The sequence below is a fragment of the Salmo trutta genome, unplaced genomic scaffold, assembly GCF_901001165.1.
Source record: "Salmo trutta unplaced genomic scaffold, fSalTru1.1, whole genome shotgun sequence".
NCBI classification, from domain to species: Eukaryota; Metazoa; Chordata; class Actinopteri; order Salmoniformes; family Salmonidae; genus Salmo; species Salmo trutta.
Window position 1 is genome coordinate 187,136 of NW_021822708.1, and position 27,747 is coordinate 214,882.

The 27,747-nt window shown below is 46.3% G+C and overlaps 1 protein-coding gene, 1 long non-coding RNA gene and 1 pseudogene across 3 annotated transcripts; all 3 read right to left on the minus strand.

The window, feature by feature from the left end:
- Positions 1–482: 482 nt before the first annotated feature.
- On the minus strand, positions 483–27,170 carry LOC115183939 (protein FAM53B-like; annotated as a pseudogene).
- Positions 7,172–8,540, minus strand: LOC115183940 (uncharacterized). 2 transcript variants are annotated; one of them, XR_003874128.1, is made up of 3 exons: positions 7,893–8,540; positions 7,671–7,789; positions 7,172–7,390 (listed from the first exon to the last, which is right to left on the minus strand). It is a non-coding gene; the product is annotated as an uncharacterized LOC115183940 (long non-coding RNA). The 2 variants fall into 2 exon arrangements; XR_003874129.1 differs by lacking the exon at positions 7,172–7,390 and having other exon boundaries at positions 7,578–7,789; positions 7,893–8,180; positions 8,268–8,540.
- Positions 17,548–19,043, minus strand: LOC115183937 (circumsporozoite protein-like). The gene is made up of 2 exons (XM_029744919.1): positions 18,287–19,043; positions 17,548–18,251 (listed from the first exon to the last, which is right to left on the minus strand). The coding sequence occupies exons 1-2, from the start codon at positions 18,420–18,422 to the stop codon at positions 17,548–17,550; spliced, it is 840 nt and encodes a 279-aa protein (XP_029600779.1). The 5' UTR covers positions 18,423–19,043.
- Positions 27,171–27,747: the final 577 nt, after the last annotated feature.

The following is a 27,747-nucleotide window of genomic DNA, read 5'->3' on the forward strand; positions in this document are numbered from 1 at the left end:
TAGGCCCCTACGGAGAGGATTTGATTGGTATAGGCAATAGGGTGAAACTTCCACCTAGCCTATCAGAGGGAAAGGGGGCGGGAGCTACTACCATATTGATTGACCTAGTAATTATAAATCATTTATTGATTGCACCGGTCAAATTATCTCAGATCCCCAACGTGCATCGGGTTTAGGTGACCGATTGGGACGACATCCACTTGTCCTAGTGCAGAGAATTTATACAAACCAGCTGTTTATTCTGTTCATACCCAGGACATCGTCATAGTAACCAGCTGTTTATTCTGTTCATACCCAGTATGTCGTTATAGTAACCAGCTGTTTATTCTGTTCATACCCAGGACATCGTTATAGTAACCAGCTGTTTATTCTGTTTATACCCAGTACATCGTTATAGTAACCAGCTGTTTATTCTGTTTATACCCAGTACGTCGTTATAGTAACCAGCTGTTTATTCTGTTTATACCCAGTACGTCGTTATAGTAACCAGCTGTTTATTCTGTTCATACCCAGTACGTCGTTATAGTAACCAGCTGTTTATTCTGTTCATACCCAGTACGTCGTTATAGTAACCAGCTGTGTATTCTGTTCATACCCAGTACGTCGTTATAGTAACCAGCTGTTTATTCTGTTCATACCCAGTACGTCGTTATAGTAACCAGCTGTGTATTCTGTTCATACCCAGTACGTCGTTATAGTAACCAGCTGTTTATTCTGTTCATACCCAGTACGTCGTTATAGTAACCAGCTGTTTATTCTGTTCATACCCAGTACGTCGTTATAGTAACCAGCTGTTTATTCTGTTCATACCCAGTACATCGTTATAGTAACCAGCTGTTTATTCTGTTCATACCCAGTACGTCGTTATAGTAACCAGCTGTGTATTCTGTTTATACCCAGTACGTCGTTATAGTAACCAGCTGTGTATTCTGTTCATACCCAGTACGTCGTTATAGTAACCAGCTGTTTATTCTGTTCATACCCAGTACATCGTTATAGTAACCAGCTGTTTATTCTGTTCATACCCAGTACGTCGTTATAGTAACCAGCTGTGTATTCTGTTTATACCCAGTACGTCGTTATAGTAACCAGCTGTTTATTCTGTTCATACCCAGTACGTCGTTATAGTAACCAGCTGTTTATTCTGTTCATACCCAGTACGTCGTTATAGTAACCAGCTGTTTATTCTGTTTATACCTAGTACATTGTTATAAATAAGGCATTCAGGCTACGAGAGAAATGCTGATAGCCCAGACAGACAACAGACAGAGACCCTCCTTCACCTTTCACTCCTAGAGACATGACCTGGTCCCTTCACATGGACTACTGTACTCTACAGGGTTTAGACAGAGCCTGGTCCCTTCACATGGACTACTGTACTCTACAGGGTTTAGACAGAGCCTGGTCCCTTCACATGGACTACTGTACTCTACAGGGTTTAGACAGAGCCTGGTCCCTTCACATGGACTACTGTACTCTACAGGGTTTAGACAGAGCCTGGTCCCTTCACATGGACTACTGTACTCTACAGGGTTTAGACAGAGCCTGGTCCCTTCACATGGACTACTGTACTCTACAGGGTTTAGACAGAGCCTGGTCCCTTCACATGGACTACTGTACTCTACAGGGTTTAGACAGAGCCTGGTCCCTTCACATGGACTACTGTACTCTACAGGGTTTAGACAGAGCCTGGTCCCTTCACATGGACTACTGTACTCTACAGGGTTTAGACAGAGCCTGGTCCCTTCACATGGACTACTGTACTCTACAGGGTTTAGACAGAGCCTGGTCCCTTCACATGGACTACTGTACTCTACAGGGTTTAGACAGAGCCTGGTCCCTTCACATGGACTACTGTACTCTACAGGGTTTAGACAGAGCCTGGTCCCTTCACATGGACTACTGTACTCTACAGGGTTTAGACAGAGCCTGGTCCCTTCACATGGACTACTGTACTCTACAGGGTTTAGACAGAGCCTGGTCCCTTCACATGGACTACTGTACTCTACAGGGTTTAGACAGAGCCTGGTCCCTTCACATGGACTAAAAGTATAGTTCAGGGTCATATTCATTCAGTCCCATTCCTCTGAGGGTGGTAAGTATAGTTCAGGGTCATATTCATTCAGTCCCATTCCTCTGAGGGTGGTAAGTATAGTTCAGGGTCATATTCATTCAGTCCCATTCCTCTGAGGGTGGTAAGTATAGTTCAGGGTCATATTCATTCAGTCCCTTTCCCCTGAGGGTGGTAAGTATAGTTCAGGGTCATATTCATTCAGTCCCATTCCTCTGAGGGTGGTAAGTATAGTTCAGGGTCATATTCATTCAGTCCCATTCCTCTGAGGGTGGTAAGTATAGTTCAGGGTCATATTCATTCAGTCCCATTCCCTTGAGGGTGGTAAGTATAGTTCAGGGTCATATTCATTCAGTCCCTTTCCCGTGAGGGTGGTAAGTATAGTTCAGGGTCATATTCATTCAGTCCCTTTCCCCTGAGGGTGGTAAGTATAGTTCAGGGTCATATTCATTCAGTCCCATTCCCCTGAGGGTGGTAAGTATAGTTCAGGGTCATATTCATTCAGTCCCTTTCCCCTGAGGGTGGTAAGTATAGTTCAGGGTCATATTCATTCATTCCCCTGAGGGTGGTAAGTATAGCTCAGGGTCATATTCATTCGGGAACATGAGAAAAAAAATATGCAGTAACATTTTGCAGCATTTCTCATTGGACACATCCAGGTTCACCCTCCCCGTTTCAGTCTGTTTTCTTCCGTTTGGTGCCTAATGAACACGGCCCGGTTCAGTTCCTCTCGATCTGATCGATGTCCAGATCTCCTCCCAGCTGATACACATCCTTCCTAATGCCAGTGGCTGTCACGTCATCGCAGACCGGGGAGCTCAGCCAATCCAGCTCCTCGATGGAGATGGCTGGATCCTCCTCCCTAGAGACACCGGTGACGACTCCGCCCTCTTTGGAGCTGGCGGTCGGATCGTCCAATCCCTGATGGCCTGCGGAGGCGAAGTCAGTCTCACATTGATCAGTGGTCCTCAGAGGGATCGGGCACTGGGTTGATTGATAGCTGTCGTCCCCAGTGATCCCAGGGCAGCTGAGGCTTTGGAAATTCCGAAGTTTCTGTGGATAAAAACAACAACAACAAAAACATTTTTGTTATGAATATTTATTTTGGTCACACAGGAAAAAGCAGAAACTAAAGCAAACCAGGACTGGACTGGGGTAGAGAGGAGAGAGATTTACACAACATGCAGGATATTGAACAGACATACTCAGTCAGTCCCCATGAGCAGCATTGGCAGTTACTCTACAGTTGGTTTCCACGGAGATGCAATATTTCGCTGGCTACACGGACAGTATTGGACTTGTTCAATAATAGTGGTTGAAGAAACACACACACACATATATCTTGACCTTTTTAATTGTTTGGTTTACCCAACAGTACAGGAAAGATTTGAGCTAGCTAGCAGACCAGACCCTCCAGCTGGGAGTGTGGCTGACTGACTGAGCCAGCTAGCAGACCATATCCTCCAGCTGGGAGTGTGGCTGACTGACTGAGCTAGCTAGCAGACCATATCCTCCAGCTGGGAGTGTGGCTGACTGACTGAGCTAGCTAGCAGACCAGATCCTCCAGCTGAGAGTGTGGCTGAGCTAGCTAGCAGACCAGACCCTCCAGCTGGGTTGGCCATTTACTGAGGCTGACTCTCAGGTCATTGACCCAAAGAGACTACTGGAGTTATGACCATGATATGTAGACTCACGAGAGTCTCCAGTCCCTTATGTAGTCACCAAACCATGTAGAGAGTCCAGACCCCTTAAAACCTGTTGGGGATAAGGGGCAGTATTTGCACGGCCGGATAAAAAAACGTACCCGATTTAATCTGGTTACTACTCCTGCCCAGTAACTAGAATATGCATATAATTGTTTGGAAATTTGGATAGAAAACACCCTAAAGTTTCTAAAACTGTTTGAATGGTGTCTGTGAGTACAACAGAACTCATTTGGCAGGCCAAAACCTGAGAAGATTCCAAACAGGAAGCGCTCTCTCTGACTATTTCTTGGCCTTCTTGATCATCTTTACCAAAACAGGGGATCTCTGGCATAACGTGACATTTTCTAACGCTCCCATAGGCTCTCAGAAGGCGCCAGAATGATGAATGGTGACTTTGCAGGCCATGGCTGAAAAACAGTAGCGCATTTGGATAGTGGTCGATCTGAGGACAATGAGACTGGAGGCGCGTGCACGAGCCAACACCATGTTTACTTTCTCTCTCTTTGAACGAAAACAACGACTCCCGGTCGGAATATTATCGCTTTTTTACGAGAAAAATCGCATAAAAATTGATTTTAAACAGCATTTGACATGCTTCGAAGTACGGTAATGGAATATTTTGAAATTTTTTGTCACGAAACGCGTCGGGCGCGTCACCCTTCTTTACCCTTCGGATCGTGTCTTGAACGCACGAACAAAACGGCGCTATTTGGATATAACTATGGATTATTTGGAACCAAACCAACATTTGTTATTGAAGTAGAAGTCCTGGGAGTGCATTCTGACGAAGAACAGCAAAGGTAATCCAATTTTTCTTATAGTAAATCTGACTTTGGTGAGGGCTAAACTTGGTGGGTGTCTATATAGCTAGCCCGTGATGGCGAGCTATCTACTCAGAATATTGCAAAATGTGCTTTCACCGAAAAGCTATTTTAAAATCGGACATAGCGAGTGCATAAAGGAGTTCTGTATCTATAATTCTTAAAATAATTGTTGTGTTTTTTGTGAACGTTTATTGTGAGTAATTTTGTAAATTCACCGGAAGTGTTCGGTGGGAATGCTAGTCACATGCTAGTCACATGCTAATGTAAAAAGCTGGTTTTTGATATAAATATGAACTTGATTGAACAAAACATGCATGTATTGTATAACATAATGTCCTAGGACTGTCATCTGATGAAGATCATCAAAGGTTAGTGCTGCATTTAGCTGTGGTTTTGGTTTTTGTGACATTATATGCTAGCTTGAAAAATGGGTGTCTGACTATTTCTGGCTGGGTACTCTGCTGACATAATCTAATGTTTTGCTTTCGTTGTAAAGCCTTTTTGAAATTGGACAGAGTGGTTCGATTAACGAGAGTCTTGTCTTTAAAATGGTGTAAAATAGTCATATGTTTGAGAAATTGAAGTAATAGCATTTCTAAGGTATTTGAATATCCACTGGCTGTTGAGTAGGTGGGACGCAAGCGTCCCACTGGCCCAGAGAGGTTAATTAGTCTACTAATTAGCATGAATTACAGCACACGTAAACCCATGATATTATGCCCCTTCTAACCTGTGTCATCTTGGTCAGGTCCAGAGAAGGCCTCTGTTTGTGTGAGTCGGCTGGTCTCCTCCGCTTCATACCCATCTTCTTGTCGTTGAGGACGCAGGGCTGAGAGCGACTCCGGGCCAGCCCCCCTTGCCCAGCACGACGCTTCATCTCTGGGGTGGAGTCCGGGGAGCTCAGGGGCGACGCCGGGCCTCCCTGGATCTCTGGGAGGCAGATCTGTTCATGAGAGAGGTAGAGGAAGGGCCTGGGGGGCTCTGAGGACACGGAGGAGTAAGAGTGGGGGGCTAAGCCGCTGAAGTAAGAAGAGCAGGGGGTAAAGCCAGGGAGATCCAGGGAGAGGGTGTTGGAGCGAGCTGGTAGGCTGAAGCTGGAGCTACGCTGCATGGCAGGGAACCCAAGCTGCTGAGAGCGTGTCCCTCCTCCTGTTGCAAATCCTCTCTGGACACTTCCTCCGCTGTGGCATCGCCTCTTCGCCACAGCCGTCCACACCCCGGACCCCTGGGGCCTCCAGGCCGACCGACAGCCTCCCAGGTCCTCTGAGCAGGAGAGGGAGCGGCACTGGCGCTTGGAGGGTGGAGCGGTGGAGGGTGAGGAGGCCGAAGCGGCTGAAGCCTCACCCAGGCTCAGGTCCTGTAGCAGACTGGTGATGGTGCCTGGGATGGAGGTGATGCTGGTGGGACCCAGTCCTGCGTCTCTGTCCCCCCAGCGGACTGGGCTCTGGTAGTAGTGGGGGGGTAGAACCTCAGAGGGCAGGACATCCCAAAGGTTCTCCAGGCAACTGGACTCCACTGAGGGTCTCTGGTGATGCAGAGCTCCATAACACCCCAGGCCCAGACCCGCGTCACCCCACCTGCTGCCGGTCTCTGAAACACAACATGGTAATAGTCAGGGGGGAACATATAGCCGACAACACATTGGGCCTAGTCCATGGGCCACTCCTAGAGTCATTAGACCTAATCCATGGGCCACTCCTACAGCCATTGGGCCTAGTCCATCGGCCACTCCTACAGCCATTAGGCCACTCCTACAGCCATTAGGCCTAGTCCATGGGCCACTCCTACAGCCATTAGGCCTAGTCCATGGGCCACTCCTACAGCCATTAGGCCTCCCCTACAGCCATTAGGCCTAGTCCATGGGCCACTCCTACAGCCATTAGGCCACTCCTACAGCCATTGGGCCTAGTCCATGGGCCACTCCTACAGCCATTAGGCCACTCCTAGAGCCATTGGGCCTAGTCCATGGGCCACTCCTACAGCCATTGGGCCTAGTCCATGGGCCACTCCTACAGCCATTAGGCCACTCCTACAGCCATTAGGCCTAGTCCATGGGCCACTCCTACAGCCATTAGGCCTAGTCCATGGGCCACTCCTACAGCCATTAGGCCTCTCCTACAGCCATTAGGCCTAGTCCATGGGCCACTCCTACAGCCATTGGGCCTAGTCCATGGGCCACTCCTACAGCCATTGGGCCTAGTCCATGGGCCACTTCTACAGCCATTAGGCCTAGTCCATGGGCCACTCCTACAGCCATTAGGCCACTCCTACAGCCATTAGGCCTAGTCCATGGGCCACTCCTACAGCCATAAGACCTAGTCCATGGGCCACTCCTACAGCCATTAGGCCACTCCTACAGCCATTAGGCCTAGTCCATGGGCCACTCCTACAGCCATTGGGCCTAGTCCATGGGCCACTCCTACAGCCATGATATCCACACTCACCCATGACTCCGCAAGAGAAGAGTGCTGTCCCCTGGAGGCTCATGGTCTCTGCCTTGATCTGTGGAAACACAAGACATCACATCAGTAAACAACATCTCCCTTTGGGTTGGAAAGCCCTTCCACCAAGTCACCTCACCACTGGAGCTTAACGTTCTGTCACCAAGTCACCTCACCACTGGAGCTTAACGTTCTGTCACCAAGTCACCTCACCACTGGAGCTTAACGTTCTGTCACCAAGTCACCTCACCGCTGGAGCTTAACGTTCTGTCACCAAGTCACCTCACCACTGGAGCTTAACGTTCTGTCACCAAGTCACCTCACCACTGGAGCTTAACGTTCTGTCACCTCACCACTGGAGCTTAACGTTCCGTCACAAAGTCACCTCACCACTGGAGCTTAACGTTCTGTCACCAAGTCACCTCACCGCTGGAGCTTAACGTTCTGTCATCAAGTCACCTCACCACTGGAGCTTAACGTTCTGTCACCAAGTCACCTCACCGCTGGAGCTTAACGTTCTGTCACCAAGTCACCTCACCACTGGAGCTTAACGGTCTGTCACCAAGTCACCTCACCACTGGAGCTTAACGTTCTGTCACCTCACCACTGGAGCTTAACGTTCCGTCACCAAGTCACCTCACCACTGGTGCTTAACGTTCTGTCACCAAGTCACCTCACCACTGGAGCTTAACGTTCTGTCACCAAGTCACCTCACCACTGGAGCTTAACGTTCTGTCACCAAGTCACCTCACCACTGGAGCTTAACGTTCTGTCACCAAGTCCCCTCACCGCTGGAGCTTAACGTTCTGTCACCTCACCACTGGAGCTTAACGTTCCGTCACCAAGTCACCTCACCACTGGAGCTTAACGTTCTGTCACCAAGTCACCTCACCACTGGTGCTTAACGTTCTGTCACCAAGTCACCTCACCACTGGAGCTTAACGTTCTGTCACCAAGTCACCTCACCACTGGAGCTTAACGTTCTGTCACCAAGTCACCTCACCACTGGAGCTTAACGTTCTGTCACCAAGTCCCCTCACCGCTGGAGCTTAACGTTCTGTCACCTCACCACTGGAGCGTAACGTTCTGTCACCAAGTCACCTCACCGCTGGAGCTTAACGTTCTGTCACCAAGTCACCTCACCGCTGGAGCTTAACGTTCTGTCACCTCACTACTGGAGCTTAACGTTCTGTCACCTCACTACTGGAGCTTAACGTTCTGTCACCTCACCACTGGAGCTTAACGTTCTGTCACCAAGTCACCTCACCACTGGAGCTTAACGTTCTGTCACCAAGTCACCTCACCGCTGGAGCTTAACGTTCTGTCACCAAGTCACCTCACCACTGGAGCTTAACGTTCTGTCACCAAGTCACCTCACCACTGGAGCTTAACGTTCTGTCACCTCACCACTGGAGCTTAACGTTCTGTCTGTACATACACAGAACTCTACACAATGAAACAGGAAGTGTAAGCTAGCATCACCTACCCCCTAGATATGTAATGCAAAGATGGGTCAGCTGCAAACCACAAAAACAATAGTCTCTACCAGTGTGTGTGTGTGTGTGTGTGTGTGTGTGTGTGTGTGTGTGTGTGTGTGTGTGTGTGTGTGTGTGTGTGTGTGTGTGTGTGTGTGTGTGTGTGTGTGTGTGTGGTATTTTTGTAGGTCTATGTAAATGTGGCATGAAAGAGGACGTTAGAGAGGGTGACTGCAGCTGTGACTGTGGAATGGATTCCCCCTGGGGAAATCTAAAATGGCCTCTTATCCACTACATATTGGCCTATAGAGCTCTGGTCCAAAGTCATGTGACTGTATTAGAAATAGGGTGCCCTTTAAAAGACACAGTCATAGTCAGTCCAGTCTCGACTTTAAACTGAGGATCAGTCCTGAGATTGGGCATGATGATGACGTTTCAGGTGGACAGAGAGCAAACTCAGTCCACATTACAGGGAGAATTTTCACTCTGAACACTTCTCTTCTCCGGTGAGAAACACAAGTCAGAGTTGACCAGCCTTGTTGTTTCTAAAGGTTGAGTGATATTGTCCACTACTGTTGACCAGAACCCTATGGGCCCGGGTCAAAAGTAGTGGACTTTATAGATAACGGCCCTTTGTTTTTCAGAAGACTAATGAACGGGAGGAAACAAGAGGCCTCCGGAATGGGAGGAAACAAGAGGCTTCCGGAATGGGAGGAAACAAGAGGCTTCCGGAATGGGAGGAAACAAGAGGCTTCCGGAATGGGAGGAAACAAGAGGCCTCCGGAATGGGAGGAAACAAGAGGCCTCCGGAATGGGAGGAAACAAGAGGCTTCCGGAATGGGAGGAAACAAGAGGCCTCCGGAATGGGAGGAAACAAGAGGCCTCCGGAATGGGAGGAAACAAGAGGCTTCCGGAATGGGAGGAAACAAGAGGCCTCCGGAATGGGAGGAAACAAGAGGCCTCCGGAATGGGAGGAAACAAGAGGCCTCCGGAATGGGAGGAAACAAGAGGCTTCCGGAATGGGAGGAAACAAGAGGCCTCCGGAACGGGAGGAAACAAGAGGCCTCCGGAACGGGAGGAAACAAGAGGCTTCCGGAATGGGAGGAAACAAGAGGCCTCCGGAACGGGAGGAAACAAGAGGCTTCCGGAATGGGAGGAAACAAGAGGCTTCCGGAATGGGAGGAAACAAGAGGCCTGCGGAATGGAAGGAAACAAGAGGCCTCCGGAACGGAAGGAACTACATGACACAGCCTTCCTTCAGTCCCTCGTGATAACATGCTGAGCTTTTACCATTCAATCATGATTCAATGTAATAAAAACTACCATTTTAATCAAGTGAGTAATGTTCAAATAATGTAAGAGCGTTTTCCATCACTTCCTGAATGGAAATGATAGCAGTAGAAAGCAATGCTTTTGAGTTGGAGTGAATTCAACCCAAGAGAAGTCAGGCCTAAGTCCATTAGTAAAGGCTTACAGCATCAAACCCAACCGCTGTAGTCACAGGACGCATCCCAAATGGAACAGCCATATTCCCCTTTATAGTGGAATAGGTTGATAGATAGTCTTTATATTGAATAGGACAATCATTTATTATACTGTAAGGCAGTAAACCGTTCCATCTTTGGGATGGTGAAGAACGTGGCAGTTAGATTAGACAGCTTGAAGACGTTATTCTACACTGAGCTTGGTGTTTTCCTACCGACTGACAGGATGGTTAACATCAGCATACTGACTAAACACAGTACAAACATACAATCCCATAGAATATACGCAAATAACAAAGTCATATACAACGGTGTGTGTGTGTGTGTGTGTGTGTGTGTGCGTGTGTGTGGGGAGAACTTCTCACCAGCTCCAAATCCGTCTCTTTGACTTTGGACTTTACATCGTCGACGCCCGGGCTTCTTTTCCAGTAATTTGTGCGTAAATGATCACCATGGCAACGCCGCCCCGCATCTCCGCCGCCACACTCTGTTCCAGCGCATTGGGCCGTGAATGGGGTTGGTGGTGGAGGCCATCTTGACGATCCTCAGCGCCTCCTGGAATGTCTTACTTCCTGTCACTCCGTCTGTCGACAGAAACACGCAGACGATCAAAGGGATTAGAATTCTGTCCATTTCTGGAGTTCAGGACCTTAATTTCTCGAACGACCATCAACCCAGATCTCATGTTCCAGCTGAACTGTGGGGCGGTCAGTAAGAATCCCTGAAGGGGCTCCTCTGTAGGAGCTCTCTCGTAAGCCTGATCCAAGATCTGTTTGCAATGGAAATGACAATGATCACGGGAGTTGGCGATACCGTACAAACAGATCTGGGACCAGGCTACTGCATCTCTCCAGACCCAGGCGTTTTAAGCTATCTTGCAGCTCAGCTCAGACAGACACAGTCAGAGTCTCATCAGAATTTGAGGATTCCAACGACACGCTCTTGCAGATACCAAAAGGAGAAAGTCAGTGGTTGGACAAGATCCATTCAATCCAGAACCACAGTAGGAGATGAGATGAGGACTGCACAAGGGTCTGAGATGAGGACTGCACAGAGGGTCTGAGATGAGGACTGCACAGAGGGTCTGAGATGAGGACTGCACAGAGGGTCTGAGATGAGGACTGCACAGAGGGTCTGAGATGAGGACTGCACAGAGGGTCTGAGATGAGGACTGCACAGAGGGTCTGAAATGAGGACTGCACAGAGGGTCTGAGATGAGGACTGCACAGAGGGTCTGAAGATAGTAGGAGATGAGAGGAGGACTGCACAGAGGGTCTGAAGATAGTAGGAGCTGAGAGGAGGACTGCACAGAGGGTGTGAAGAGGGGTTGGGTGAAGAGAGGGTCAGATGAATGACAGAACTGCAGAGAGGAGGAAAGCGCTGGGAGGGAGGAGAGAGTGAGGAGGGAGAGGAGAGAACAGGGAGGCAGGAGAGAGAGGAGAGCGAGGAGGAAGGGGGGAGAGAGCGAGGAGGAAGGGGGGAGAGAGCGAGGAGGAAGGGGAGAGAGCGAGGAGGAAGGGGAGAGAGCGAGGAGGAAGGGGGGAGAGAGCGAGGAGGAAGGGGAGAGAGAGCGAGGAGGAAGGGGGGAGAGAGCGAGGAGGAAGGGGGGAGAGCGAGGAGGAAGGGGGGAGAGCGAGGAGGAAGGGGAGAGAGCGAGGAGGAAGGGGGGAGAGAGCGAGGAGGAAGGGGAGAGAGCGAGGAGGAAGGGGGGAGAGCGAGGAGGAAGGGGGGAGAGCGAGGAGGAAGGGGGGAGAGCTGTTGTCTGTGGAACAAAGGCGTTTTGTCTTGATCATAATGAACAGAGAGTGGAAACAATACGAGCTGACAGAGAGGAGAGAAGTCAGAATATAAACTCGTCACAAGACGGCAGGGGGCTGACTGACCATCGTGACCGTACCGCATGATCTCCATCACTAGGCCTAACAGTGATCACATCAAGTCACAGCAACTTGAGACAGGACGTCACGCCATTTCCTGTTTGCTAAAATTCTAATAGGTTGCCTAATTGGGCTCCCGATTGGTGCAGTGGTCTGTATCACAACCGGCCGTGATTGGGAGTCCCATAGGGCGGCACACAATTGGCCCAGCGTCGTCCGGGTTAGGGTTTGTACCATCTTAACCGCTGGGAAATATCTTGTCAATAAACAAAAAAATATTGTATTTTCATCCGTTTGAAACAAAACCAAAAAGACGCAAAAAATGAAACTTAAGAACGCGAAGCCTAGAAATTGTGCACATAGAACATATCTACCGCTTCTTAGACTTGCTTTCAATAAGAACGACAGATCTATAACTCACATTTCTATGAGAATTTGATCAGGTCAGAAAAAAAGTTACATATTTTAGCTTACAGTCAATAACACAATAGAAAAATCTATATACAGTCTGTGCAAATGAGGTAAGATTAGGGAGGTAAGGCAATAAATAGGCCGTAGTGGCGAATTAATTACAATTTAGCAATTAAACACTGGAGTGATAGATGTGCAGAAGATGAATGTGCAAGTAGAGATACTGGGGTGCAAAGGAGCAAAAAAATAAATAACAATATGGGGATGAGGTAGTTGGATGGGCTATTTACAGATGGGCTATGTACAGGTGCAATGATCTGTAAGCTGCTCTGACAGCTGATGCTTAAAGTTAGTGACAGTCTGGCTGTCCCAGGAGTACCTAGACTAGACATGCTGCTAGTGCTGTCTGTTACTTTAGTTTTTACAGGGACAGTGCACATTAATAAACAGGTCTGCAAATGTGCCAGTTTTAACCAGCGAGCTGGTTCTCGACCGCGGCAGACTATTTTGGGGTGTTAGAAGTTGCGACGTCTCTCTGCAGTATTGGGCTTGATTAGTGATGGAGAACGGAGACAAAGACTTCCTCTGTGATCACAGTCAGCCTTTCAACAGTGGCATTTCTGAGGTGTATAGAGTTGCTGAAACAGCTAAGGCCATCTCGTGCATTAAAACACCAGAGAGAAACAACTGGGTCTAGAGGAAACCACAGTACCAAATGAGGACAGGAGGATGGATATACACAACGGTGTAGAATACTCTGAACTGAGTCACCCTGAGCTGTTCTGGGGCTGATAGGAGGAGAGCTGGGTCACCCTGAGCTGATAGGAGGAGAGCTGGGTCACCCTGAGCTGATAGGAGGAGAGCTGGGTCACCCTGAGCTGATAGGAGGAGAGCTGGGTCACCCTGAGCTGATAGGAGCAGAGCTGGGTCACCCTGAGCTGATAGGAGGAGAGCTGGGTCACCCTGAGCTGTTCTGGAGCTGATAGGAGCAGAGCTGGGTCACCCTGAGCTGTTCTGGGGCTGATAGGAGCAGAGCTGGGTCACACTGAGCTGATAGGAGCAGAGCTGGGTCACCCTGAGCTGTTCTGGAGCTGATAGGAGGAGAGCTGGGTCACCCTGAGCTGATAGGAGGAGAGCTGGGTCACCCTGAGCTGTTCTGGAGCTGATAGGAGCAGAGCTGGGTCACCCTGAGCTGTTCTGGAGCTGATAGGAGCAGAGCTGGGTCGCCCTGAACTGTTCTGGAGCTGATAGGAGCAGAGCTGCAAGGTTTCTGTGTTCAGTACAGAACAAATTGAGACATGGGGAGACTATTCAGTTAGAAGAATTGCATTATGCGTTAGTGTGATCCTGTAGAGAACAAGTTGAGACTGCAGTTTAAGAGAGCCTTAAAAAAAAATGTTACATCATATTTGTGTCTCTGAGAAATGTTCTATCGATTCCCAGGGTCATCTCATGGTCTCATGGTATCTGAGCTAGCATCGATTCCCAGGGTCATCTCATGGTCTCATGGTATCTGAGCTAGCATCGATTCCCAGGGTCATCTCATGGTCTCATGGTATCTGAGCTAGCATCGATTCCCAGGGTAGTCTCATGGTCTCATGGTATCTGAGCTAGCATCGATTCCCAGGGTCATCTCATGGTCTCATGGTATCTGAGCTAGCAGGCAGAAATACAGTTGTATGATGTTTTGCATCATTGAATGATAATAATTCAAAATGATTGAAACAAACTATAGTTTTGGCAAGTCGGTAAGGACATCTACTTTTGTTGGAAAAATTACTTGTCATGCACAATTGTTTACAGACAGATTATTTCACTTATAATTCACTGTATCACAATTCCAGTCGGTCAGAAGTTTACATGCTTTTAAACAGCTTGGAAAATTCCAGAAAATTATGTCATGGCTTTAGAAGCTTCTGATAGGCTAATTGACGTCATTTGAGTCAATTGGAGGTGTACCTGTGGATGTATTTCAAGGCCTACCTCACTGTCCATTTGGAAGACCCATTTGCGACCAGCTTTAACTTCCTGAGAACGTCTTGAGATTTTGCTTCAATATATGCACATAATTTCGCTTCACCATGATGCCATCGATTTTGTGAAGTGCACCAGTCCCTCCTGCAGCAAAGCACCCCCACAACATGATGCTGCCACCCCCGTGCTTCACAGTTGGGATGGTGTTCTTTGGCTTGCAAGCCTCCCCCTTTTTCCTATAACATAACGACGGTCATTATGGCCAAACAGTTATATTTTTGTTTCATCAGACCAGAGGACATTTCTCCAAAAAGTACGACCTTTATCCCCATGTGCAGTTGCAAACCGTAGTATGGCGCTTTTGGAGCATTGGCTTCTTCCTTGCTCCCTCCTGAGCCTTTCAGGTTATGTTGATATAGGACTCGTTTTACTGTGGATATAGATACATTTGTACCTGTTTCCTCCAGCATCTTCACAAGGTCCTTTGCTGTTGTTCTGGGATTGAGTTGCACTTTTCGCACCAATATATGTTCATCTCTAGGAGACAGGGGTCCCTGATGATGTTCTTGGCCTTCCTGTGACACCTGGTGTTGTAGGTGTCCTGTAGGGACCAATGGTGTGTTCGGCTGCACGTGTAACCCTCTGAAGAGCCTTTACGGTCCGCGGCGGTAGAGTTGCTGTACCAGGCTGTGATGCAGCCCGACAGTATGCTCTCGATGGTGCTCCTGTAGAACACTGAGGGCCCTCAGGGACAGGCCGGAATTCTACAGCATCCAGAGGTTGAAGAGTCGCTGTTGTCACTTTACTACGGTGTCCGTGTGGTTAGACCATTTCAGCTTCTCGGAGATGTGTACGCCGAGGAATTAGAAATTATTGACCTCCATCCTTGATGAGGATGGAGGCGTGTCCAGCTTTGTTCCTCTTGAAGTCCACAATTAGCTCCTTTGTTTTGTTAACGTTGAGGGAGAGGTTGTTTACCTGGCACCACGCCGTCGGAGTGCCTACTTCCTCCCTGTAGGCCGTCTGGTCGTTGTTGGTAATCAGGTCTACTACTGTCAGAGTGTCTACCTCCTCCCTGTAGGCCGTCTGGTCGTTGTTGGTAATCAGGTCTACTACTGTCACGTCGTCAGCCAACTTGATGATGGAGTTGGAACGGTGTGAGGCCACGCAGTCGTAGTTATACAGGACGGGACTGAGGACACAACCTTGTGGAGCCCCCGTGTTGAGGATCAGTGTAGACGAGGTAATGTTTCCTACCTTCACCACCTGGGTGGCGGCCCGTCAGGAAGCCCAGGACCCAGTTGCGCAGGGAGGAGTTCAGACCCAGGGCCGTGAGCTTTGTAACGAACCGATAGGACACTGTGGTGTTGAAGGCCGAGCTGAAGTCAACGAACAGCATCCTCACATATCCGTTCTTTTTATCCAGGTGGGTGAGGGCAGCGTGCGGTCATATTGTGATTGTGTCATCGGTGGAGCTGCCAGGGCGGTAGATGAATTGGAGAGGGTCGAGTGTGTCGGGGAGGACGGAGGAGGTGATGTGGTCTTTGACTAGCCTCTCGAAGCACTTCATGACGACGGAAGAGAGCGCTACCCGGTCGGTAGTCATTCAGTTCAGATCCCCCCCTCATCATCTCTCCCCAGAACCTACTGACACATACTAGCTTTCAGTTCAGGGTTTCTGTGATTACCTTATTAGAAAACACCCAACAGACTAGTTCACAGGATCAAATCATTCAATATTCTGAAACCATTTCAAACTGAGAACTGACCTACATAGAACATCTGAGGCCTAAAATGACACCGTATTTATTCCCAATATAGTGCACTACTTTTGACCAGAGCCCGTGATACTCTGACTCCACATTTGACAATAGCCCCCCTAACTGAAATCGATGGGACAACAAAGTAGCCTATATAGGTCTACAGTAGGATAACTCTACTGGTAATTAGTAGGAAGCTTATTGGTGACCAGAAGCTGTAAGCATCAGATCTAATCTACAACTTTTAAAAAAGGGATAAATGTGAGATTCTGGCTAGTTAGCATTGGCTCGCAAAACTACCCCTTACTTCCTTCATACTGCACACAGAGACATATACAAACAGTATCCACTAGTTCATCTGACGCTGGGTAAGTGTTCCACCAGAGACCCGGCTGTGTTCCACCAGAGACCTGGCTGTGTTCCACCAGAGACCCGCTGGGTCCCACCAGAGACCCGGCTGGGTCCCACCAGAGACCCGGCTGTGTCCCACCAGGGACCCGGCTGTGTTCCACCAGAGATCCGGCTGTGTTCCACCAGAGACCCGGCTGGGTCCCAACAGAGACCCGGCTGTGTCCCACCAGGGCCCCGGCTGTGTTCCAACAGAGACCTGGCTGTGTTCCACCAGAGACCCGCTGGGTCCCACCAGAGACCCGGCTGGGTCCCACCAGAGACCCGGCTGTGTCCCACCAGGGACCCGGCTGTGTTCCACCAGAGATCCGGCTGTGTTCCACCAGAGACCCGGCTGGGTCCCAACAGAGACCCGGCTGTGTCCCACCAGGGCCCCGGCTGTGTTCCAACAGAGACCCGGCTGTGTCCCAACAGAGACCCGGCTGTGTCCCACCAGGGCCCCGGCTGTGTCCCACCAGAGACCCGGCTGTGTCCCACCAGAGACCCGGCTGTGTCCCACCAGGGCCCCGGCTGTGTTCCAACAGAGACCCGGCTGTGTTCCAACAAAGACCCGGCTGTGTTCCAACAAAGACCCGGCTGTGTTCCAACAAAGACCCGGCTGTGTTCCAACAAAGACCCGGCTGTGTTCCACCAGGGCCCCAGGGACTGGGTCAAATGGTCTCAGGATTGTAGCCCTCGTCTGTACTGTAGCCTAATCCTAGTGTCTGCTAGCTGGTGATCAAGTAGCCTGGTCCCAGATCAGTTTCTGCTGTCTTGCCAACCTCTACGGTCATTGTCATACGTGTGAGAATGACCATAGGAGTTGGCGAAACAGATCTGGGACCAGAGGCTAGTGCTTGAGAAGAACCAGTCATGTTCTTGAAATGTCTCTACTAGCTAACTCTGTCCCTTAGCTATTGGCTGCTGGTACATTCCTTTCAGCGCTGCATTCAGCTTGGAAATGATCCACACGTCATCTCATGTACCTCGGGTTCATATGCCCTAGACGTCTTCCTATGTCCTGATGGTCTATGTTGACATGGTATACAGGACAGGAACAGTGGGAACACTAAAAAGACTGAGATAAAAGAAAACCCATTTCAGACCTCTTGTTGCTACATCAGCAAATCTTCACTATTAAAATACCAGTAAGATACAGAACCTTGAGACTTGACAAGTTAGGCCCGGGTTGGTGAACGGGTTGTACGATACCAGAACCTTGACAGTTAGGTCTGGGTTGGTGAACGGGTTGTACGATACCAGAACCTTGACAGTTAGGTCTGGGTTGGTGAACGGGTTGTACGGTACCAGAACCTTGACAGTTAGGTCTGGGTTGGTGAACGGGTTGTACGATACCAGAACCTTGACAGTTAGGTCTGGGTTGGTGAACGGGTTGTACGGTACCAGAACCTTGACAGTTAGGTCTGGGTCGGTGAACGGGTTGTACGATACCAGAACCTTGACAGTTAGGTCTGGGTCGGTGAACGGGTTGTACGATACCAGAACCTTGACAGTTAGGTCTGGGTCGGTGAACGGGTTGTACGATACCAGAACCTTGACAGTTAGGTCTGGGTCGGTGAACGGGTTGTACGGTACCAGAACCTTGACAGTTAGGTCTGGGTCGGTGAACGGGTTGTACGATACCAGAACCTTGACAGTTAGGTCTGGGTTGGTGAACGGGTTGTACGATACCAGAACCTTGACAGTTGGGTCTGGGTTGGTGAACGGGTTGTACGATACCAGAACCTTGACAGTTAGGTCTGGGTTGGTGAACGGGTTGTACGGTACCAGAACCTTGACAGTTAGGTCTGGGTTGGTGAACGGGTTGTATGATACAGAACCTTGGGTTGGTGAACGGGTTGTATGGTACCAGAACCTTGACAGTTAGGTCTGGGTTGGTGAACGGGTTGTATGATACCAGAACCTTGACAGTTAGGCCCGGGTTGGTGAACGGGTTGTACGATACCAGAACCTTGACAGTTAGGTCTGGGTTGGTGAACGGGTTGTACCATACCAGAACCTTGACAGTTAGGTCTGGGTTGGTGAACGGGTTGTACGGTACCAGAACCTTGACAGTTAGGTCTGGGTTGGTGAACGGGTTGTATGATACAGAACCTTGACAGTTAGGTCTGGGTTGGTGAACGGGTTGTATGATACCAGAACCTTTACAGTTAGGCCCGGGTTGGTGAACGGGTTGTACGATACCAGAACCTTGACAGTTGGGTCTGGGTTGGTGAACGGGTTGTATGATACCAGAACCTTGACAGTTAGGTCTGGGTTGGTGAACGGGTTGTATGGTACCAGAACCTCGACAGTTAGGTCTGGGTTGGTGAACGGGTTGTATGATACCAGAACCTTGACAGTTAGGTCTGTGTTGGTGAAAAGTATTCAAATTTGTCAAAGCAGGATTTTGGTGGTTAAAGTGCTCCGGAGATAACAGTACATCAATTAGTCCTATTTTTGGCCGGCTAAAGGCTTATTACAGAGAGGAGACGACCACATCACAGAGAGGAGACGACCAGAGAGGAGACGACCACATCACAGAGAGGAGACGACCACATTACAGAGAGGAGACGACCACATTACAGAGAGGAGACGACCACATCACAGAGAGGAGACGACCGCATCACAGAGAGGAGACGACCACATCACAGAGAGGAGACGACCAGAGAGGAGACGACCAGAGAGGAGACGACCACATCACAGAGAGGAGACGACCACATCACAGAGAGGAGACGACCAGAGAGGAGACGACCAGAGAGGAGACGACCACATCACAGAGAGGAGACGACCACATTACAGAGAGGAGACGACCACATCACAGAGAGGAGAGGAGACGACCAGAGAGGAGACGACCACATTACAGAGAGGAGACGACCACATCACAGAGAGGAGACGACCACATTACAGAGAGGAGACGACCAGAGGAGACGACCACATCACAGAGAGAAGACGACCACATCACAGAGAGGAGACGACCAGAGAGGAGACGACCACATCACAGAGAGGAGACGACCACATCACAGAGAGGAGACGACCAGAGAGGAGACGACCACATCACAGAGAGGAGACGACCACATCACAGAGAGGAGACGACCACATCACAGAGAGGAGACGACTAGACATCGTCTTAGGTTTCCCTGAAGTTGACTTGGGGACATGACACTATAGTTCTCCCATGGTAGAATGCCATTCTACCATACTGAAACATCTAGGTTGGGTGCACCCTCATCGTGCGGTACTGCGAAGCTACACTACTGCTTTATAAAACTATAGGACATCTAAGAGGGTTCCAGCTATGCATCTGGTTTGCTAACTTGCTAGCTAAGCAGCTACATGTCAAGATCAAGCTTCATGGTTACAGCGGATATTCAACCCCCTTCTGAATCAAGATCCCCTGTTGCCTAAATTGTTTTGTGCGTCAAAAACAATTTGAGCCGTGTCTGAGAGACTAGTGGGACACAGTAATGGTTTAGGGTTTAGGAGGCCCTGAGCCGTGTCTGAGAGACTAGTGGGACACAGTAATGGTTTAGGGTTTAGGAGGCCCTGAGCCGTGTCTGAGAGACTAGTGGGAGACAGTAATGGTTTAGGGTTTAGGAGGCCCTGACCCGTGTCAGAGAGACTAGTGGGACACAGTAATGGTTTAGGAGGCCCTGACCCGTGTCTGAGAGACTAGTGGGACACAGTAATGGTTTAGGAGGCCCTGAGCCGTGTCAGAGAGACTAGTGGGACACAGTAATGGTTTAGGAGGCCCTGATCCGTGTCTGAGAGACTAGTGGGACACAGTAATGGTTTAGGAGGCACTGAGCCGTGTCTGAGAGACTAGTGTGACACAGTAATGGTTTAGGAGGCCCTGAGCCGTGTCTGAGAGACTAGTGGGACACAGTAATGGTTTAGGAGGCCCTGACCCGTGTCTGAGAGACTAGTGGGAGACAGTAATGGTTTAGGGTTTAGGAGGCCCTGAGCCATGTCTGAGAGACTAGTGGGACACAGTAATGGTTTCATAAGCATGCAGCTGCCCCAGCCACTTACCATAAACACAAAGACCCACCCAGCAAGCCTATCCATGGCAGCCAAGGCAAAGAGGCCTGCTTTTTAGTGGGTTTACTTTATATAAAGAAGGCCTACAGCCTGCAACAACAGCACTGTATACATGGGTTAGGAAACAACAACACCGTGGGTTAGGAAACAACAACACCGTGGGTTAGGAAACAACAGCAACACCCTGGGTTAGGAAACAACACCGTGGGTTAGGAAACAACAACAGCACCGTGGGTTAGGAAACAACAACAGCACCGTGGGTTAGGAAACAACAACAGCACCGTGGGTTAGGAAACAACAACAGCACCGTGGGTTAGGAAACAACAACAACATCCTGGGTTAGGAAACAACAACACCGTGGGTTAGGAAACAACAACACCGTGGGTTAGGAAACAACAACAACATCCTGGGTTAGGAAACAACAACACCACCACCGTGGGTTAGGAAACAACAACACCGTGGGTTAGGAAACAACAACAACATCCTGGGTTAGGAAACAACAACACCGTGGGTTAGGAAACAACAACACCGTGGGTTAGGAAACAACAACACCGTGGGTTAGGAAACAACAGCAACACCCTGGGTTAGGAAACAACAGCAACACCCTGGGTTAGGAAACAACAACACTGTGGGTTAGGAAACAACAGCAACACCCTGGGTTAGGAAACAACAACACCGTGGGTTAGGAAACAACAACAGCACCGTGGGTTAGGAAACAACAACAGCACCGTGGGTTAGGAAACAACAACAACATCCTGGGTTAGGAAACACCAACACCGTGGGTTAGGAAACAACAACAACAACAACACTGTGGGTTAGGAAACAACAACACCACCGTGGGTTAGGAAACAACAACACCATGGGTTAGGAAACAACAACAACACCACCGTGGGTTAGGAAACAACAACACCACCACCGTGGGTTAGGAAACAACAACAACACCACCGTGGGTTAGGAAACAACAACAACACCGTGGGTTAGGAAACAACAACAACACCGTGGGTTAGGAAACAACAACAGCACCGTGGGTTAGGAAACAACAACACCACCGTGGGTTAGGAAACAACAACACCGTGGGTTAGGAAACAACAACACCACCGTGGGTTAGGAAACAACAACAACAACACCGTGGGTTAGGAAACAACAACACCGTGGGTTAGGAAACAACAACACCACCGTGGGTTAGGAAACAACACCGTGGGTTAGGAAACAACAGCACCGGTTTGGTTGACGTCTATACAGGCCTCCATGGTTCAGAAACGAGAGAATGGTGGAGGTGTTTAAACAACATGTCTTTCCACCAGCCCTGTCAATGTCGACATGAATATGCCCATTAAAATAACAGGGCCAACCTACACTGCAGGTAGGGCAGGCCTATTGAATGTCATAAGATAACATGGGAAGAAGGCTACATCCCAAGTGGCATCCTATTCCCTATATCGTCCACTACTTTGAGCCCCTATGGGCCCAAAAGTAGTACACTATAAAGGGAATAGGGGAACGACTTAGGACACAGGCTTAAGAGTCCCTTTTCTAAAATGTTAGGCTTGTCAGCATTAGGCCAAATATCTAGTCCACGGGAAGGTGAGGTACTGTGAGTAATCTCGAGACACTCCCAATCAACCTTTTAAAAAAACAACAACAAAAAACACGTCTAACTGCATTGTCACTGACCTATTTAATAGCGTACATGGACAATAACCGCAAGAGTCATCGCAACACTCTGTCCTGCTGCCTCGGCTAAACGGAGCCCTGTCACTGTAATAACTAAACCACAACTGTCGACATGTTCTCACATCCAGTTGTGATACAGATCAAGAGGTGTAATACCACATGTTAACGTATGACTCAAAACGCCTGTTTACCATGAACGATCCCCTTCTCTGGCTCCACTTCCTCAAATGACTATGATAAGGTTTAATAACTACCTAAATATACGGCCCAAGCAACGCACATAAACTATCTAGGTCTGGTTGTTTCCAAAGCCCCTCTGAAAAGGAAAGGAGTTTGGCAGGCAGGTTGGTGTTGCAGAAGACCACCGAATGTTACAATGAGGCTACGGAACACACACGCACGCACGCACGCACACACACACACACACACACACACATACACACACACACACACACACACACACACACACACACACACACACACACACACACACACACACACTTTAACCTTGGGGGGAAAGGCCACAAACTGCTAGTAAGTAATAACACAATATGAAGAGACCTGCTTCGAAAAACTAGTTGGCGTAGCAATCACCAACTACCTTATTGGATCCCTCTCTCTCTCTCGCTCTCTCTCTCTCTCTCATCTGACAACTGATGTTGATCAGCAAAAAAAGTACAGTATTGAGATACAGGCTAAATATCATGGTCCTACACATTGTTAATAGAGAAAGTTGAATAGCAAGCCAACATCCTGTCCTTGACCACATTATGGGTCCACGTTATATTGGGTAGCATGTCAACCCGACCTACCTGAGAGGAACATTATTCATTATGAACATTCTCTTATGGTAAAATAAGTTCTGAATAAGTGAAATGTTAACGTCTATAAATGCTGCTTGATACTTTATGGTCCAAAAGATACATGTTCCTGCCACAGGATCTGCTTGTCAAAGTCATGGGATGAAAATGATAGTAACAATGCGCCCAATTAATTACAACAGCCATTAAAAAGTGAACAAGAACTCCCCTATTTCCTACAGTTCATTCTGGATTGATTTGATTTAAGGGGACAGCAACGCAGCAGTACAAAAGCCAAGTTCAGACCCGACAAAATCTCTCCTGGATAAAGTCGCTTAACGCAATGACATGGTTTTGAAAAGAGAAAGGCATCTCGCAGAGCAGGACTTTGCAACATAACACCACTAGCTAGCAGACTGCTATAGTAGAGGCTAGTTGGTAGTAGTAGATACCCATAAAAACTAGCTACTACTGAGTCCAAGCCATGCTCCTCGAAGGCAGAGCTAGTAAACACATTTTAGTTAGTTTTACAGAAAAGTGTTATCCGCAGTACAATAAAGAACATTCAACCTCCATTTCTTTGACAGTTGTGATGAAATGTAGCAACATTTTCACACATCAATTGCTAACAAATTTGACAAATGAGACCATTTTACTCAAACAGCTATCTCATGAACATCTTCGCTAATATACAAGTTGTTTTTCTATGCTTACTAATAACTAGGCTGCACAACTGGCTAGACAAAAGGGAGCAAAGTAGCAAACATTGTAGCTGTAACTTTTTCCTTCCTATCAGACATAGTTACATAGCAAGCTTAATGACTGAATAATAACTTGTTAAATCATACAAACACACAATTATTTGTCTTTGACATAAGCCTACCTCGGGGTAAGCACGTTTACTACTAGCTAGCTTTCTATGCAGCCAGCTAGATGGCTTGGTAGCCTAGCAGCACAGCTACCTAGCATGCTAACCTAGACTCTCCTAGCTAACATGTAACTATCTATAGTAGCTAACCAGTGTTACTATAGTAGCTAAACAGTGTTACTATAGTAGCTAAACAGTGTAACTATAGTAGCTAAACAGTGTTACTATAGTAGCTAAACAGTGTTACTATAGTAGCTAAACAGTGTTACTATAGTAGCTAAACAGTGTAACTATAGTAGCTAAACAGTGTAACTATAGTAGCTAAACAGTGTAACTATAGTAGCTAAAGTAACAGTGTTACTATAGTAGCTAAACAGTGTTACTATAGTAGCTAAACAGTGTAACTATAGTAGCTAAAGTAACAGTGTAACTATAGTAGCTAAACAGTGTTACTATAGTAGCTAAACAGTGTAACTATAGTAGCTAAACAGTGTTATAACTATAGTAGCTAAACAGTGTAACTATAGTAGCTAAACAGTGTTACTATAGTAGCTAAACAGTGTTACTATAGTAGCTAAACAGTGTAACTATAGTAGCTAAACAGTGTTATAACTATAGTAGCTAAACAGTGTAACTATAGTAGCTAAACAGTGTTACTATAGTAGCTAAACAGTTTTATAACTATAGTAGCTAAACAGTGTTACTATAGTAGCTAAACAGTGTTATAACTATAGTAGCTAAACAGTGTAACTATAGTCGCTAAACAGTGTTATAACTATAGTAGCTAAACAGTGTTATAACTATAGTAGCTAAACAGTGTAACTATAGTAGCTAAACAGTGTTATAACTATAGTAGCTAAACAGTGTAACTATAGTAGCTAAACAGTGTTATAACTATAGTAGCTAAACAGTGTAACTATAGTAGCTAAACAGTGTTACTATAGTAGCTAAACAGTGTTACTATAGTAGCTAAACAGTGTTACTATAGTAGCTAAACAGTGTTACTATAGTAGCTAAACAGTGTTACTATAGTAGCTAAACAGTGTTACTATAGTAGCTAAACAGTGTTACTATAGTAGCTAAACAGTGTAACTATAGTAGCTAAAATGTGTAACTATAGTAGCTAAACAGTGTAACTATAGTAGCTAAACAGTGTTTCTATAGTAGCTAAACAGTGTTATAACTATAGTAGCTAAACAGTGTTACTATAGTAGCTAAACAGTGTTACTATAGTAGCTAAACAGTGTTACTATAGTAGCTAAACAGTGTTACTATAGTAGCTAAACAGTGTTACTATAGTAGCTAAACAGTGTAACTATAGTAGCTAAACAGTGTTACTATAGTAGCTAAACAGTGTTACTATAGTAGCTAAACAGTGTTATAACTATAGTAGCTAAACAGTGTTACTATAGTAGCTATAGTAACAGTGTAACTATAGTAGCTAAACAGTGTAACTATAGTAGCTAAACAGTGTTACTATAGTAGCTAAACAGTGTTACTATAGTAGCTATAGTAACAGTGTAACTATAGTAGCTAAACAGTGTAACTATAGTAGCTAAACAGTGTTACTATAGTAGCTAAACAGTGTTATAACTATAGTAGCTAAACAGTGTTACTATAGTAGCTAAACAGTGTTACTATAGTAGCTAAACAGTGTTACTATAGTAGCTAAACAGTGTTACTATAGTAGCTAAACAGTGTTATAACTATAGTAGCTAAACAGTGTTGTAACTATAGTAGCTAAACAGTGTTACTATAGTAGCTAAACAGTGTTACTATAGTAGCTAAACAGTGTTACTATAGTAGCTAAACAGTGTAACTATAGTAGCTAAACAGTGTTAATATAGTAGCTAAACAGTGTAAATATAGTAGCTAAACAGTGTAAATATAGTAGCTAAACAGTGTTACTATAGTAGCTAAACAGTGTTACTATAGTAGCTAAACAGTGTAACTATAGTAGCTAAACAGTGTAACTATAGTAGCTAAACAGTGTTACTATAGTAGCTAAACAGTGTTATAACTATAGTAGCTAAACAGTGTTACTATAGTAGCTAAACAGTGTTATAACTATAGTAGCTAAACAGTGTTACTATAGTAGCTAAACAATGTTATAACTATAGTAGCTAAACAGTGTTACTATAGTAGCTAAACAGTGTTACTATAGTAGCTAAACAGTGTTACTATAGTAGCTAAACAGTGTAACTATAGTAGCTAAACAGTGTTACTATAGTAGCTAAACAGTGTACCTATAGTAGCTAAACAGTGTTACTATAGTAGCTAAACAGTGTACCTATAGTAGCTAAACAGTGTTACTATAGTAGCTAAACAGTGTTATAACTATAGTAGCTAAACAGTGTTATAACTATAGTAGCTAAACAGTGTTACTATAGTAGCTAAACAGTGTTATAACTATAGTAGCTAAACAGTGTTATAACTATAGTAGCTAAACAGTGTTACTATAGTAGCTAAACAGTGTTATAACTATAGTAGCTAAACAGTGTTATAACTATAGTAGCTAAACAGTGTTACTATAGTAGCTAAACAGTGTAACTATAGTAGCTAAACAGTGTTACTATAGTAGCTAAACAGTGTTACTATAGTAGCTAAACAGTGTTACTATAGTAGCTAAACAGTGTTATAACTATAGTAGCTAAAGTAACAGTGTTACTATAGTAGCTAAACAGTGTTACTATAGTAGCTAAACAGTGTTATAACTATAGTAGCTAAACAGTGTTACTATAGTAGCTAAACAGTGTTACTATAGTAGCTAAACAGTGTTATAACTATAGTAGCTAAACAGTGTTACTATAGTAGCTAAACAGTGTTATAACTATAGTAGCTAAACAGTGTTACTATAGTAGCTAAACAGTGTTATAACTATAGTAGCTAAACAGTGTAACTATAGTAGCTAAACAGTGTTACTATAGTAGCTAAACAGTGTTACTATAGTAGCTAAACAGTGTTAATATAGTAGCTAAACAGTGTTACTATAGTAGCTAAACAGTGTAACTATAGTAGCTATAGTAACAGTGTAACTATAGTAGCTAAACAGTGTAACTATAGTAGCTAAACAGTGTTAATATAGTAGCTAAACAGTGTTATAACTCACGAGAATCAAGCTGCACATCTCGATGGTCCAATACTTGACAAACTAACACACCAACTTAAAGTTAGAAATGCTAAATCGTCTTTTAAGTTGTTGTTTTTTTGTTGCAAAAACATAGCTACTGCAACAACAACAACAAACCCCAAAAAAAAAAGACTTAAAAGCAGCGAGTCGAAAGTTCCCGTGTTGGACACAAGCAGGGGACTGAACTCTCAACTACCAGACACTGAGCCAGAGTCTACATGTGACAACATGCACTTTGGAGCGAACCGTTTATAACTCGTAGGGGGGGGGGGTGGTCGGTCTACTGATTAATATCATCAACAAGGTTGTCGCACCATTTAGCGATACATTATGTGGTTATGAAAGTTTTGATACGGTCAATAATCAAAACTTTTGTAAAGATAGTGAGAGATACTGTACCAGACGTTTACCGATCACATAGCGGCCGCCTCACCTAAACTATGGTCTCATCCACACCGCTGTAATCGGAAGGCACATATAAAAAAACATTAATCAGATTTAATGTTTGTAATAGTTGTTGTCTGACCGTAAACAACTTTGTGAAAAATGTGGTAATATGTACAAGGATTACACAATGCACATGTATGTGTAAACCACGATGAAAGATTGGTTAATAACCATAGTTATATTGCCAAAACTACTGAAATGTGTTTTTTTTTTGACTTTCTGAGCAAATAGTCTCACAGTGGAAGTTTATTTTAAAGTGTTTTCAAATGACCTAAAAGCATTATGGGTTGGGATGATGGAATACCACCAGATATTTGCATAATATTATGCAGTATGTCAATAGAACACTTGTTTTTGGTCCAGGAAAAGTTGCAAAT